General features: G+C 31.7%; 1 protein-coding gene across 1 annotated transcript; it reads left to right on the top strand.

Annotated features, from left to right (window-relative positions):
• The first annotated feature begins 1,142 nt into the window (after nt 1-1,142).
• Nucleotides 1,143-7,348, top strand: LOC21394252 (survival of motor neuron-related-splicing factor 30). Its single transcript, XM_010101486.2, has 8 exons — nt 1,143-1,403; nt 3,113-3,181; nt 3,836-3,955; nt 4,782-4,864; nt 5,005-5,080; nt 5,701-5,886; nt 6,348-6,476; nt 7,036-7,348. Exons 1-8 carry the CDS (start codon nt 1,320-1,322, stop codon nt 7,195-7,197), a joined length of 909 nt encoding a protein of 302 aa, XP_010099788.1. The 5' UTR covers nt 1,143-1,319; the 3' UTR covers nt 7,198-7,348.
• Nucleotides 7,349-12,285: the final 4,937 nt, after the last annotated feature.

Here is a 12,285-nt window from a genome sequence, read left to right as displayed (position 1 = left end):
AGATTTATGATAATGAAATAAAATTAGAAACTTGAAAGGTGGACAATGTTTATGTACAATTTGTATACGTTCATCATCACAACGAAGCAAATAATAATAATAAAAAGGTTAATTTCACATACGGGGGGTCATCCTAATCTCATTTTAGTTCATAATTTTCAAAATGTTACAAATTAACCCTAATTTATCAATTTATTTCAATTTTAGTCATTTGCATTAGTTGAGTATCAAAATGATGACAAAAAATGTACATGATACCGACAGAAAACAACATTCTGCTGATTGAACACATAATATGCATATGATTTTGAGGTATAAATATAATACATAACAATATTTTAATTGAATATCACTCATATTTTGCTTTATTTTTTCTAACACCCAATTGCTAAAAGGTACTAAAACTGAATTGAGTTTGGGGCATTTTAGAAGTAAATGATTAAAGAGAGATTGATAGTAAATTCAAGTCCCATTTCTTGGATTAACAAAAAAAAAAAAAAAACCTATATTATATGACAAAATTTCATACCTTGAGTTGAAATTTAACAAAATTTACAAAATATTTTAAATATAATAAAAATAACATATTATAAATATAGTAAAAACAACATAATAATTCTCAAGACGATATCGCATTTTTATATTATATATATACTTATAATATCTAAAAACTTGTGCATATTCAAACTTTACCATTTAAATTTCACTATATGGAGATTCTTTGATAAGTCTGGTGTACCAGTAGGTCAGATTTTTCTAACCATTAAATTTACGTACTTTTTAATTTTACGTAATCTTATTCATATTTAACGGATAAAAAACCTGACCTACTGATATGTTGGTGTACTGAGAAGGTCCCTTTACAACCCCGGAAAAAAGAAAAAAATATATAATAATCAAGAAACGCGAGCATAATCCCAACTTAATGCTGTATTTGGAATAATGATTCGTATTATAGTTCAGATTATGGTTCGTGACTTATTATAATATCTTTTTTATAAAAAATATACATAAATTAAGAATAATTTTGAATTATAATTCTCAACTCATAAACGTAGACGAATCATTATAATGGGCTGGGCAAATATAGGTTTGGGCCTAGATAGGGCAGATGGGCGGAGAACATAATAGATCACATCGTCAACACTCAAAGCCGAAGTGGTGTAGTGGAAGATTTTTTTGATTTCTTTAATTCTGCTTTCTACTTTCTTCTAATTCTCTCTCTTCTTCTTCCTCTTTGCTTTGATTCTTCCTTCTTGTTCGTCGTTTTTTCTGAGAATTCAAATTCGAGAGATTAAAACCCTAAATCAACGATTAAAATGCAAGGCGGCGATGTAGGAGAAGAGGTGAGCGTAGAAGAGCTTGCCTCCAATCTCTCCACATACAAAGATCAGCTTCACCAGGTATTTCTTCTTCTTCTTCTTCTTTTGAATTTCTTTATATGTATATATGTATATATACAGCTTTTACATCGGATTGGGGATAATATGATCTTTCTGGTTCGAGTAATTGAAATTGGGTTTTCGCTCTTCGCTTTTTAGGGTTCAAAGTTTCCAACTTTTCTGCATTTTTATTCGTATTTATTTACGTTTTGGGGCTGTTAAAGAAAGACATTCGAAAGCAGATGAAATTGTTGAATTGAAAAAGATACATAATTTATTAGTTTTAGCTTTCTTTAGGACGTGTTTAGTAAGGACGTGTTTAGTAAAGTCGTGTTTAGGATTTTAGGCTTCTTTAAAGTGTAAAACATTGCTTCTTTTCCTCATTAGTATGGTTTTTTCTTGAATTTATTTTTTTTTCTGTACTTGACATTGCACTAGACTTCCATATCAGTGATATTGTATTTTATTTTATTTTGTATAGTTATTATGTTATGACTTTTGAATTTTTCTTAGACCCGAAATTGGTTGACAAAAGCATGGATTATACATCCAATCCACAGCCTAATGTGCAAAATTGTTGTCTTTATGGTAGGAAGGACTTGGGGGAAATGTCTTATGTAACAATTTTGGATTGCGTTAAAGGATTCTCTTTATTTTATTTTGTACTGGTTTTATTGAAACAATTGTGAAAAAGTTATCATGCTCATCAGCTTATTGGACGAAGTTTTCAAAGGTGAATCCACAATTATAGTCAGCTTACACATGTTGAATAGCTTTTGTTTAAACAGTATGCCAATATCTTATCTTTTAGGGTTAATCTTACAAATAGTCCCTTAATTTACCCTTAATCCCAATTTAGTCCTTGACTTTTAAAACGTCTCCTAATTAATCCTCAATTCCACTTTAGTCCCTGACTTTTAAAACATCCTACAATTAATCCTTGAGGTTTTGCTTTGTTTAAGTTTCGGTCGTTCCATTAGCTAGGTGTTAAATATTTGACAGAATCTGTAAAAATTAAGGATTAAAATTTGAAACATCTAAAGTTTAGGCACTAAAACAACACAAAAAATAAAGGTTAATTTACAAATAGTCTCTAAATTTTAATTGCTTTCAATTTTAGTCCCTACTTTCACAAATAGTTAAACACTCAGTTAATGGAAGGATCAAAACTGAAACAGAATAAAACTTCAGGGACCAACTATAGGACATTTTAAAAGTTCAAGAACTAAAGTGAGATTGAGGGTAAACTTCAGGGACTATTTGTGAAATTAACCTTATCATTTATAAGCAATTTATACCTGTTGTTTGTGTTATAGAGCGTTGATATATGTTTTGTAGTTGGAACGCTTGATTTAAAATGATTTAGGCCTCGTTCATTTCACCAATTCGAGCTTTTAATTCCAATTTTACTATAGTTAAAAGCTCTCACAAAAAGTGACATCTAACTTTTCTGCTACAACTCTCACATAAAATCACATCTCAACTCGAATTAAAAACTCGAATCCGTGAACTGAACGAGGCCTTAGAGATTAGTTATTTTCTGTTTTGGTCCGCTCCTATCATGTAAAGTCAAATTGTCTCAAAAAGCTTTGGACTAGTAGATTGGATGTTATCTTCTTCTCATAATCTATGTTGCTAAATCTATATGTAGGTCACTGGGACAAATTTTTTTTTTCTCCCCTCGTTTTGCATTATACAACTGAGCGATTTCTTCTTTCCTTGTCAATCAGGTCAAACAGCTTTTGGCTGATGATCCTGGAAACTCAGAATATGCTGACATGGAAAGGGAGCTCAATGAGGTAATTTCGGTTTAGGAGTTTTTCTTCTCCTGTAAACATTGCTCGGATATATGCAGTTGAGGTTCTAGTCGTATAATGTACTTTTATTATCTCAACGAGTCTCAACTTGAATAGTTTTTGTGTGAAAACTGCGCCAGCGTCTTCTCTTGTGTCTAAGGGATTGTAAAACCAGTTTCAGACATTACTTTTTGGTTGTCTAGATCAGTTCAATTACCATTCTTCTTTTATTTCCTCCTCTCTTTTGAAGGAACCAACATGTTGCTCAACAAGCAACATCAATTAACTGCTAATGGCTACTTTGGAGGTTTTTTTACATTACAGGGTTGTTAAGGTGAGGACGGTTTTATGTTAACTAAAGTTTATACACTCCAAAAGATGGGAAGTCTTTGAAAGAAAAAAAAAAGGATCTAAATCTAGAATTAGAAGTTCATCACGATGCACATCACTTCTATCTTGGTTCCTTGCAGGTGTGCTATGAGTCGTGATGGTCAGCCTGCTCTCTTTCTCCCTCTCTGACACCCTGATTTCAGATGTTCACAATCAGATTCTAAGTTCGAATTTGACTATGATTTGTTCTTCATGCATTAGTAATCACATCTATATACTAGACAGTTGATTAATTTTATGCTTGGAACTAAAGTTATAAGGATGCAGGTAATTGCTCTAACGGAAGAACTGCTTTCAACTGCAAAGCAACATGAGAATTCTGGATCAAATATTGAGAAAAGTTCTGGTGCAGCTCCTGATTTTTCCCAATACGATTGGAATGAGAAGGTAAAACAATATTTTACATGGTTTTGTTTTTTGTTTGGCTGTAGCAGGGTAGAACAAAGTTTGAGGTTTCCAAGGGCTCTTGATCTATGTCAAATATATAATAGGTGGTGTTTCCAAACATGTAATAGCCGGTGGTTTCCAAACATTTTTCCTGTTTATAAAATTGTAAGAATAAATTAAAGTGAAGATTGAAAGCGATGCTCTTTTCTATCTTTTCTGCTACTTAATTGTTTTGGGTAGTATTGTTGCTGGTTCATTAGCCTCTAAAAGACATACTTGCTGTTGGGCCTGATACAGCATGGTTCGCAACAATGCTGCCATTATTTCTTAATTTTTCAACGTTGAAGATTTATGCTTATTGCCTCGTGCATAACTATTGGGAAAGAACACAATTGGGCATTTGTCTGTTCACTGTTGTGTTTATTTATTTATTTTTAATAAGAAACAAAATTTTATTGATAATTATGTAAATATATACCAAGGATCCTCAGAGAAGAACAAAAAGCATAAAACAGTCAATATATACAATAATTAGAGAAAAAGGGAAACCAGTAAAGGTTTATGTGTGAAGCTCAGAGCAAAGCTATATCGTTAATTCTCATAAAAAAATCTAAAAGCAATTATTTTTTCTTAAGGTGGCTGTTATTATCGTCTACCTCTTGCATTTTATGAATTACTTGTTATTTCAATGCGCACTTATTTTAAAAGAATGTTCATGTCTTCACATACTTTTTTTTTCCGCCCGATTTTGTGTCTGTAATTGCGTGCTGATGTTAGAGCTCTCTCCATCTCTCTCTTTCTTACTTTATTCTGCTTTTGCTTGCAGGATTCAGGGGGGGTCTCTGATCATCAAGAGAAGTATCCTGTTGGCACAAAGGTGCAAGCTGTTTATAGTGAAGATGGGGAATGGTATGTAAGCGTGTGGTAAAAAGGGATATATTTGAAGATTAACAAACTGATGTTCATATTTCTTTTGCAACTTCTGTCCTTTTTTTTATGTGCTTGAATAATTAAATGCTTTTTCTTATAAAAAAAATTTGAATTTTCAGGTACGAAGCAACAATTGAAGATCTTACTCCCAATGGGTATTGCGTCTCTTACGATGGATGGGGTAATAAAGAAGAGGTACGGGTGTTGTGTAGCCAAGCTACTGAGTTATACCAATTGAAGCTCTTGTTTCGTTTTATTTTGTTTTTGCTTTAGTTTCATGCTTCTTTCTTTTTATATTTTAATTATCAGGAATGAATACAATTATCCATTATATGAGGCTAAAAGTTATTTCTTTTACCTCTTTTTCTTTATCTATTATATATAGCTAGATGTTTTTTTTTTCTTTTTCCTCCTTTTCACATCCTCTTTTCTTCTCTTTTCTCACATAGTTTCTTCATCCGAAACTTATCCTTTCAAAAGAGAACTTGTTAGTGAAATTACAGAGAGAGAGAGAGAGAGAGAGAGAGAGAGATCCGAAACTTATCCTTTCAAAAGAGAACTTGTTAGTGAAATTACAGAGAGAGACAGAGAGAGAGAGCGAGAGAGGGAAGAGGAAGAAGCTTGGTTTCTTTTTCCTTCTAACAGAGGGAGATGTCATTGATCGAGAGGTTATCCTTAAGAAGATAGTTATGTCATGATTGCATGGGAGAGAGAAAATGGGGTTGGTTGGAGTGGTTGGGTTTATATATATTTATAATCACGTTCATATGTATATTTATATTCATGTTCTTCGCAATAATGTTTCCTAATTCCAGGTCGATCCTGACAATATAAGGCCAATCGAAGAAGGCGCTGTGAATGCATTGTTGGAAGCTGAGAGGGTGGCCGAAGCTACAAAACAAGCTATCAAAAGGAAAATTGCTCAAGCTGGTTCTGCTGACTTCCAATCACGAAGCTTGCCCGCAAAACTTCGCATAGAACCAGATGACCCTGAGGATGTGGTAGGTTACACCAATTGATGTCTATGGAATGCACAGATCTTCTCAGTTCATAACAATTTAACTTTTTTTTTCCTTCTTTTTTTCTTGGGAAGAAAAACATTTGGTTATCTTTTCTGTTGCAAAAGTTGCAAGCCTTTTAGAAGAACTGCCTAAGACTATTTGGTCTAGTGGGATGGGATTTGGGGGAGCTGTAGGTTCGATCCCGTATAATAAACCCCCCCCCCCCCCCCAACCACAGAGAGAGAGGTGAGAACGCGTAGGAAGAACGAAGAGGGGTAAAAAGTAGGGTTTACTTTTATTAATTAAAAAATATATATTTTTGCCTAGATTTTGAAGACTGTAGTGTTATTCTCTGAAGGCAGATATGATCTTCATCATTTTCTGATTTTATTTTTCTCTGCCGAGTGCTATTTTTCTATGTTGCTATTGTTTGATATGCCTTCTAACTTTAATATTCACAGAAAATTACCAAAAAAAAGAAGATACACGCTTTTAAGTCAAAGATGAGGTTTGAGCAGCTTGAAGTTACACAGAATAAGCGCCAAAATGCTTGGCAGCAATTCCAGTCGACAAAAGGCAAGACTAAAAAGGTATGCTTTAATATTCTTATATTCAAGATTGTGCTTGCAAGTTGCAACGTTGGACCAATTGCTCTTTGGCTACAGGAAGAATAGTAATCAATTATTCCTATTCGTCTGTGTGAACATTGTCCCTGTGAGAAATGATAGCATCACTCTTTCTACCACTATTTTTTCACTTTTTGCATTCACTGTTTGACACGTGGACTCTACTATCTCATTTTTTGTTTAAATAATAATATATCGTGTTAGTGGATTCTGAATGCAGAAAGTGACAAAAAAAGTGAAAGAAAAAGTGGTGTTAGCATTTCTTCTTGTGCCAATATACAAATATTTGTTTTTAGTGGATCACTAGAATCATTTGTGTTCTAAACCCACTATAAGTAAACAAGTATTTAGATTTTAACTGATGGATTTGATAATCTGGTTGAAAATATATACAAGATATTGATAGTCCTCTGCGTCTTTAACTTGTTTACTTTAGGCCCGAAAGCTTAATGTCAGAACGACACTAACTGCATGTGATCCATTATGTTTTTCCTAATCCCTGCTCCTTTTCATGCATTTTCAGGTCGGTTTCTTCTCGGGACGCAAGCGGGAGAGCATCTTCAAGTCTCCCGATGATCCTCACGGTAAGGTTGGTGTGACCGGAAGCGGGAAGGGTTTAACAGAGTTCCAAAAGAGAGAGAAACACTTGCACCTTAAGGGGGGAACCGTTGAGACTGATGATTAAGGCCCTTTTTAACTTGCATTATTATATTTCTTTGTTCTGTACCTATTTGCTTTAATATACTGAGCAGATGGCCGAAAGGGAATGGATGTTCCATGTATGGATCTATTACTCAGGTGCTAATTTTTACTCTTTTTTTTTTTTTTTATCTTCACTTGATCGTTGTTTTTTGGCTTTTAAGAAGCTGTTTGGAGTGATGGCTTCATACTATGCTAGTAAACGAGATGCAAATTTCTTCTATTAAAAGATAAAAAGAAGTTAACCCATGGGTGTTGGTTGGAATGCTTGGACATTTGTCGTGCGTTTAGTTAGTAGATTCGTGTCATAATTTGAATTATGGTTCGTGGCTTGTTACATTATTTTTTCTCATAAAAAAACACGTAAATTGAAAATAATTCTGAATTATAATTTTAAATTTATAAACTAAATGTTCACTTGATCTTCTCTCACTAGCCACTTGGTCGGTCCAACTGGGCACCTACATGACAAATATTAGTCCTAACCTAACTTTTAAAGATGGTAAGACTTGGCGCAAGGCTCCAGCCTCCAGTTTCAAGCTTGAGTTCATAACGTGAGTTCGTGTGATTTCAGAATGTAAAAAGAAAAAAAAAGGAAGTTACTTCGTGTGATTTCAGAATGTAAAAAGAAAAAAAAAGGAAGTTACTGAGGCATCGTTCACTTCGCGGATTTGAGTTTTCAATTCGAGTTGAGATGTGACATTTTATAAGAACTTTTCACTGTAACAGAAAAAGTTAGATGTGACATTTTTTGAGAGTTTTTTACTGTATAAATCTAGAATTAAAAACTCAAATCGGTGTCTGAAATTGTTTAACCTGATTTCTATGTCTCTGATGAGTTTTCCTTTTTCATTCATTGGGGCAATTTTTAAAAATACATCTTAAAATGGAGTCTTTTTTTATTTTATTCCTTAATATTAATCTATACATTTTTACTTTTTAGATTAGAATAAGTGAACGGATAATTTTTTAAGATTAGCACTTTTAGTAAGTCAGATTTTTAAATAGGTAGAATTTTTAATTTTCTCTTCTATTGTGATATTGGGAGTGGTTGTAGGCCTTGTGGCTAGCTGAACCCGCTTTTGAGGTCAACAAAAATAAACAAAAAAATGTCATGTCCAAAGGCTTTCCACCATAAATAATAAGGTTAATTTCACAAGTGGTTTTTAAAATTTACCCTTAATTTTACTTTTATTCTTTACTTTAAAAAGTGCAGCAATTGGTTCTTGAAGTTTTACACTGTTTTAATTTTTGTTATTTCATCAGCTAAGTGTTAAATATTTAACAAAATTTGTGTGAATTAAGAACTAAAATTAAGAAACAGTTAGAATTTAAGGACCATCTTTAGAAATTAATTTTTATTTTTGTATTATTTTTAGTTAGATGTTTTCAATTTTAATTCTTAATTTCCATAAATCTCATCAAATATATAACACTTAGCTAATAGAATGATCAAAATTAAAATAGAATAAAATCTGGATGAACATGCAACATATTAAAAGTCAGGAGGACAATTTTGAAATTACCTCATAGCTAAATCAAACAAACAAATAATATACAACTAAACAACAAAGATTGCGTGGATTGGGGAAAAAAAATGTTTTTCCATGATGCAGAAACTAATTAGACAAAAATGATGAAAAATTCAGATGACTTCTTTTTTTTTAAAAAATTTAAATGTTTTTTTTTTTTTTTTTTTTTTTTTTTTTTTTTTTGGGCTAATCAATTCAGATGGCTTCTTAAAAGTTCTTCCAGAAAAACGAGGACAAAACTTTGAAGTTTAAATTTTTTTTTTTTAAATGAATGTCTAAAGAGTATCACATTTATGTCTGGGAAAGATATTTTTAACACACATAAATATTATATATATATATATTTGTGTATATATATAAGAATTATCTACCTAAAAAGACACCAGATGAGTCAGCATGAAATTTAAGTCCGCTTGATTAAATATCAATGGTTGTGATGGGACGAAGGGTAGCCTCAACGTTTTAAGTAGTAGTCTCACATACTAATCTACAACTGTTTATTAAAAAAACAAAAAAAAACAAAAAAACACTTTAATATGTAGAAAAATGATTGGTATTTACGCGGCGGGGGTATATCTGCTGCTTTATCTTTAGGAGTTTCTTGTCGTAGTGTGTGCATTTTAGAGCAACGGAAAATCCAAATGCTCACTGAAATATCCATCGTAGGAGTTCTTTTAAAAATATGTAAAACATAGCAACGAAAAAAACATTTTTTCTTTCTATTCAAATCAATGTTCTTTAAAAACCCAAATGGCGAAAAAAAAAAAATCTTAGCTTTTTAATGTTGTAAATGGTTTTATTTTTAAATAAAATAAAATAAATATTTTCAGTTTTGTGGTCCATTTAAATTTAAAATTTAAACCGACTAAAATATAATTTTCCCTAAAACATGGGATACATCCTTTAGTGTGGTAAACCTATTGATAGTTCGGCTCGCTACATTATTTTCTCTCATAAAAAAACACATATAAATCAAAAATAGTTCTGAATCATGATTTTAAATCCATGAACCAAACGTCTAATTAATTTTGAGTGGGACCTACTACACATTAATGACGGGTCAATGTGGAGATTGAGTTGATAGATTGGTGCACTCAAAATTATGCATGAGTGAATCAGAAATTGACATTTAATGTGCACACCTTTGATTTAAAAAATGCTATTGCATTTTAATTTCAGAATTAAGTTGCGAATTAATCCTGAGAATAAATATGTTTGTAACAACTATGTAATTAAACCCTTTAAATGTTGCAATTAATTTAAATAAATTTCAGGAATGGAAATAAGCTTTTGTTTATTTCTAGTGAATGTCTTATCTCCTTTAATATGCACGCATATAACATGTTTCTAACTAATTAATAGCATGTTAAAAAAAATAATTAACAATATTAGAAGTTGAATTTATTGTGCTTTTCAGATCAAAAATGCATTTTAATTATGTACTGTATTTTTCCAACCATGTAGGTCATTATAAAAAGCAACATCTTCACTTGAACTGTACGTATATCAAAGGACATCAACAAATCGTATGTTTTTATTTACGTTGTACTTAGGTGCAGCTTAGTCATCAAATTAATTATAGTACGAACGTGATTATGTGGCCAATTTCACATATATATTTTGAGTCTCTAATTATGCCACTTTAAATAGACTATGTTATTGATTATGGGGCCTATTTACGTTGTACTTAAATAAATTTTGAGTCTCAAATTAATTTATTTACGTTGTACTTAGGTGCACCTTAGGCACGTGCTTGCTGTGTGACTATGTTTAAAAGAAATTATTACAAATTTATTCTCATAATAGAAAAAGTCTTATTTAATTAATCATAATATTTTTTTATTAAATTATGTTAAATGCTCATTTTCTTTAATTCAACTTAATTTTAATTGTTTGAAGTTTCATTATTTTGTGAGGAGATCTTACTTGGTTGAATGAAATTTGAAGGAAATGTTTAGTACTAATGGGAAATAATTATAATTTATTTAATTATCAAAATTTTAATAAAATTGCCCATATCATTTAATAAAGTAAATATGAAATAAATAAAAACTTTGAACACATTTGAGAATAATTAATTCAATAAAGTAATTAAAAAAATTATAGAGGTTACGTTTGAAAAATGATATTTAGAATAATTTGTAAGAAATATTTAAATTGAAACATAAAGAACATATAAAAAAGTATAAATTATTGAGGATAAGACTATAAATAACAAATGTAGAAATTTAACTTGATTTTGATTACATTACTTTGTTTCACTAGATCCGGTTCTAGAAAAGAGGACAAAAGTGGTCTTGTTTAGACGATCGAGGATTTGCTACGCATGTATATCTCCATTTGGCTTGGACACGTGGCGTCACGTTAGGGAGAGGGGCATGCTGGCATGTGAAGTAGGCCCCCCCGACTCAGATTTAGTGCGCAGGTACAGCACAGAGAAAAGAAAAAAAAATAGACAGTCACGTGTCTAGGGATGAAAAAAAAGGAAAAAAATGGATTGTTTGGTCGGGAAATTCGTCACTTGATTTGAATTATGATTCGTGATTCGTTATAAAAAATACACGTAAATTGAAAATGATTCTAATCACATGATTTTAATGCATGAATCAAATATTAAAAGCAAAAAAGGAAACACACTGTTCTTTGAACAGTAAAAATCGACCTCCTATAGTAGTAGTATTGTAGAATGGGAGTAAGAAAACCAAAATTTTATCACTCTTATTCTATTATATAAAGGAAAAAAGTAAAAATTTCGATTAAAAAAAAACGCAAAAGTAAAAAAGCAATACCAAACAAGGGTTTTACTAAAATCAACTTTGTGACCGAAAAGGGGGAGTTGTTAGTAGTAGCCATGAATAAGTATGTATTTAGCTAGCTTGAGGGTTCGGTGAGGGGGACCCTATAAGTTAAAAATATATGCCAATCTTTTAGCCAACACTTTTATGTACATTTCCCACTAGTGTTGGAGGAAAACAAAGTTGTAAATGGGACCTAGCTCCAACATACAAGACATGTTTCAGACATGTCTCTCTTCGTAGAAAGGTATATAAAACAGCTTATCACAGAGGCTTCAGATTTCTTTCTTTCCTTCAAGGAATCACTTTTACTTTTGACTTTATCCATCTTGTGTCTAGTTTGTGCGTGTGTATGTGTATAGGGCCACCCGTAAGGATCTACACTTTGTATCACTTTGATCTTCGGACATTTAGAGATGGTGGTGTTTCTTAGGGGGATGGAGTCACACAAGAACCTGCCCTCAAAAAGAACAAAGATGAGAACAAAATCTTGTCCTCAAGTCGTAGCAGGAGGGAGATGGAACAAATACTCCCCACTCCACCTCCGTCTCCATATTCATATAAGGATTATTATTATCGGTGCATCTGAATTTTAAAAATCAATTTCAATTTGCCTCATAAACTTTATAAATTATCAATTTACCTCTTAAACTTTAAATTGTTCCCATTTAACCCATTATATTGTATTTTTTTATTAAAATCAGAGAGAAAAATGGAGGTTTAAGTGTGATCATGTGGTTTTATCTG

The sequence above is a fragment of the Morus notabilis genome, unplaced genomic scaffold (assembly GCF_000414095.1).
Source record: "Morus notabilis unplaced genomic scaffold, ASM41409v2 Scaffold1340, whole genome shotgun sequence".
Classification (NCBI taxonomy): Eukaryota; Viridiplantae; Streptophyta; class Magnoliopsida; order Rosales; family Moraceae; genus Morus; species Morus notabilis.
Note: the sequence above shows the minus strand (reverse complement) of the source record. Positions and strands in the feature narration are given on the sequence as shown.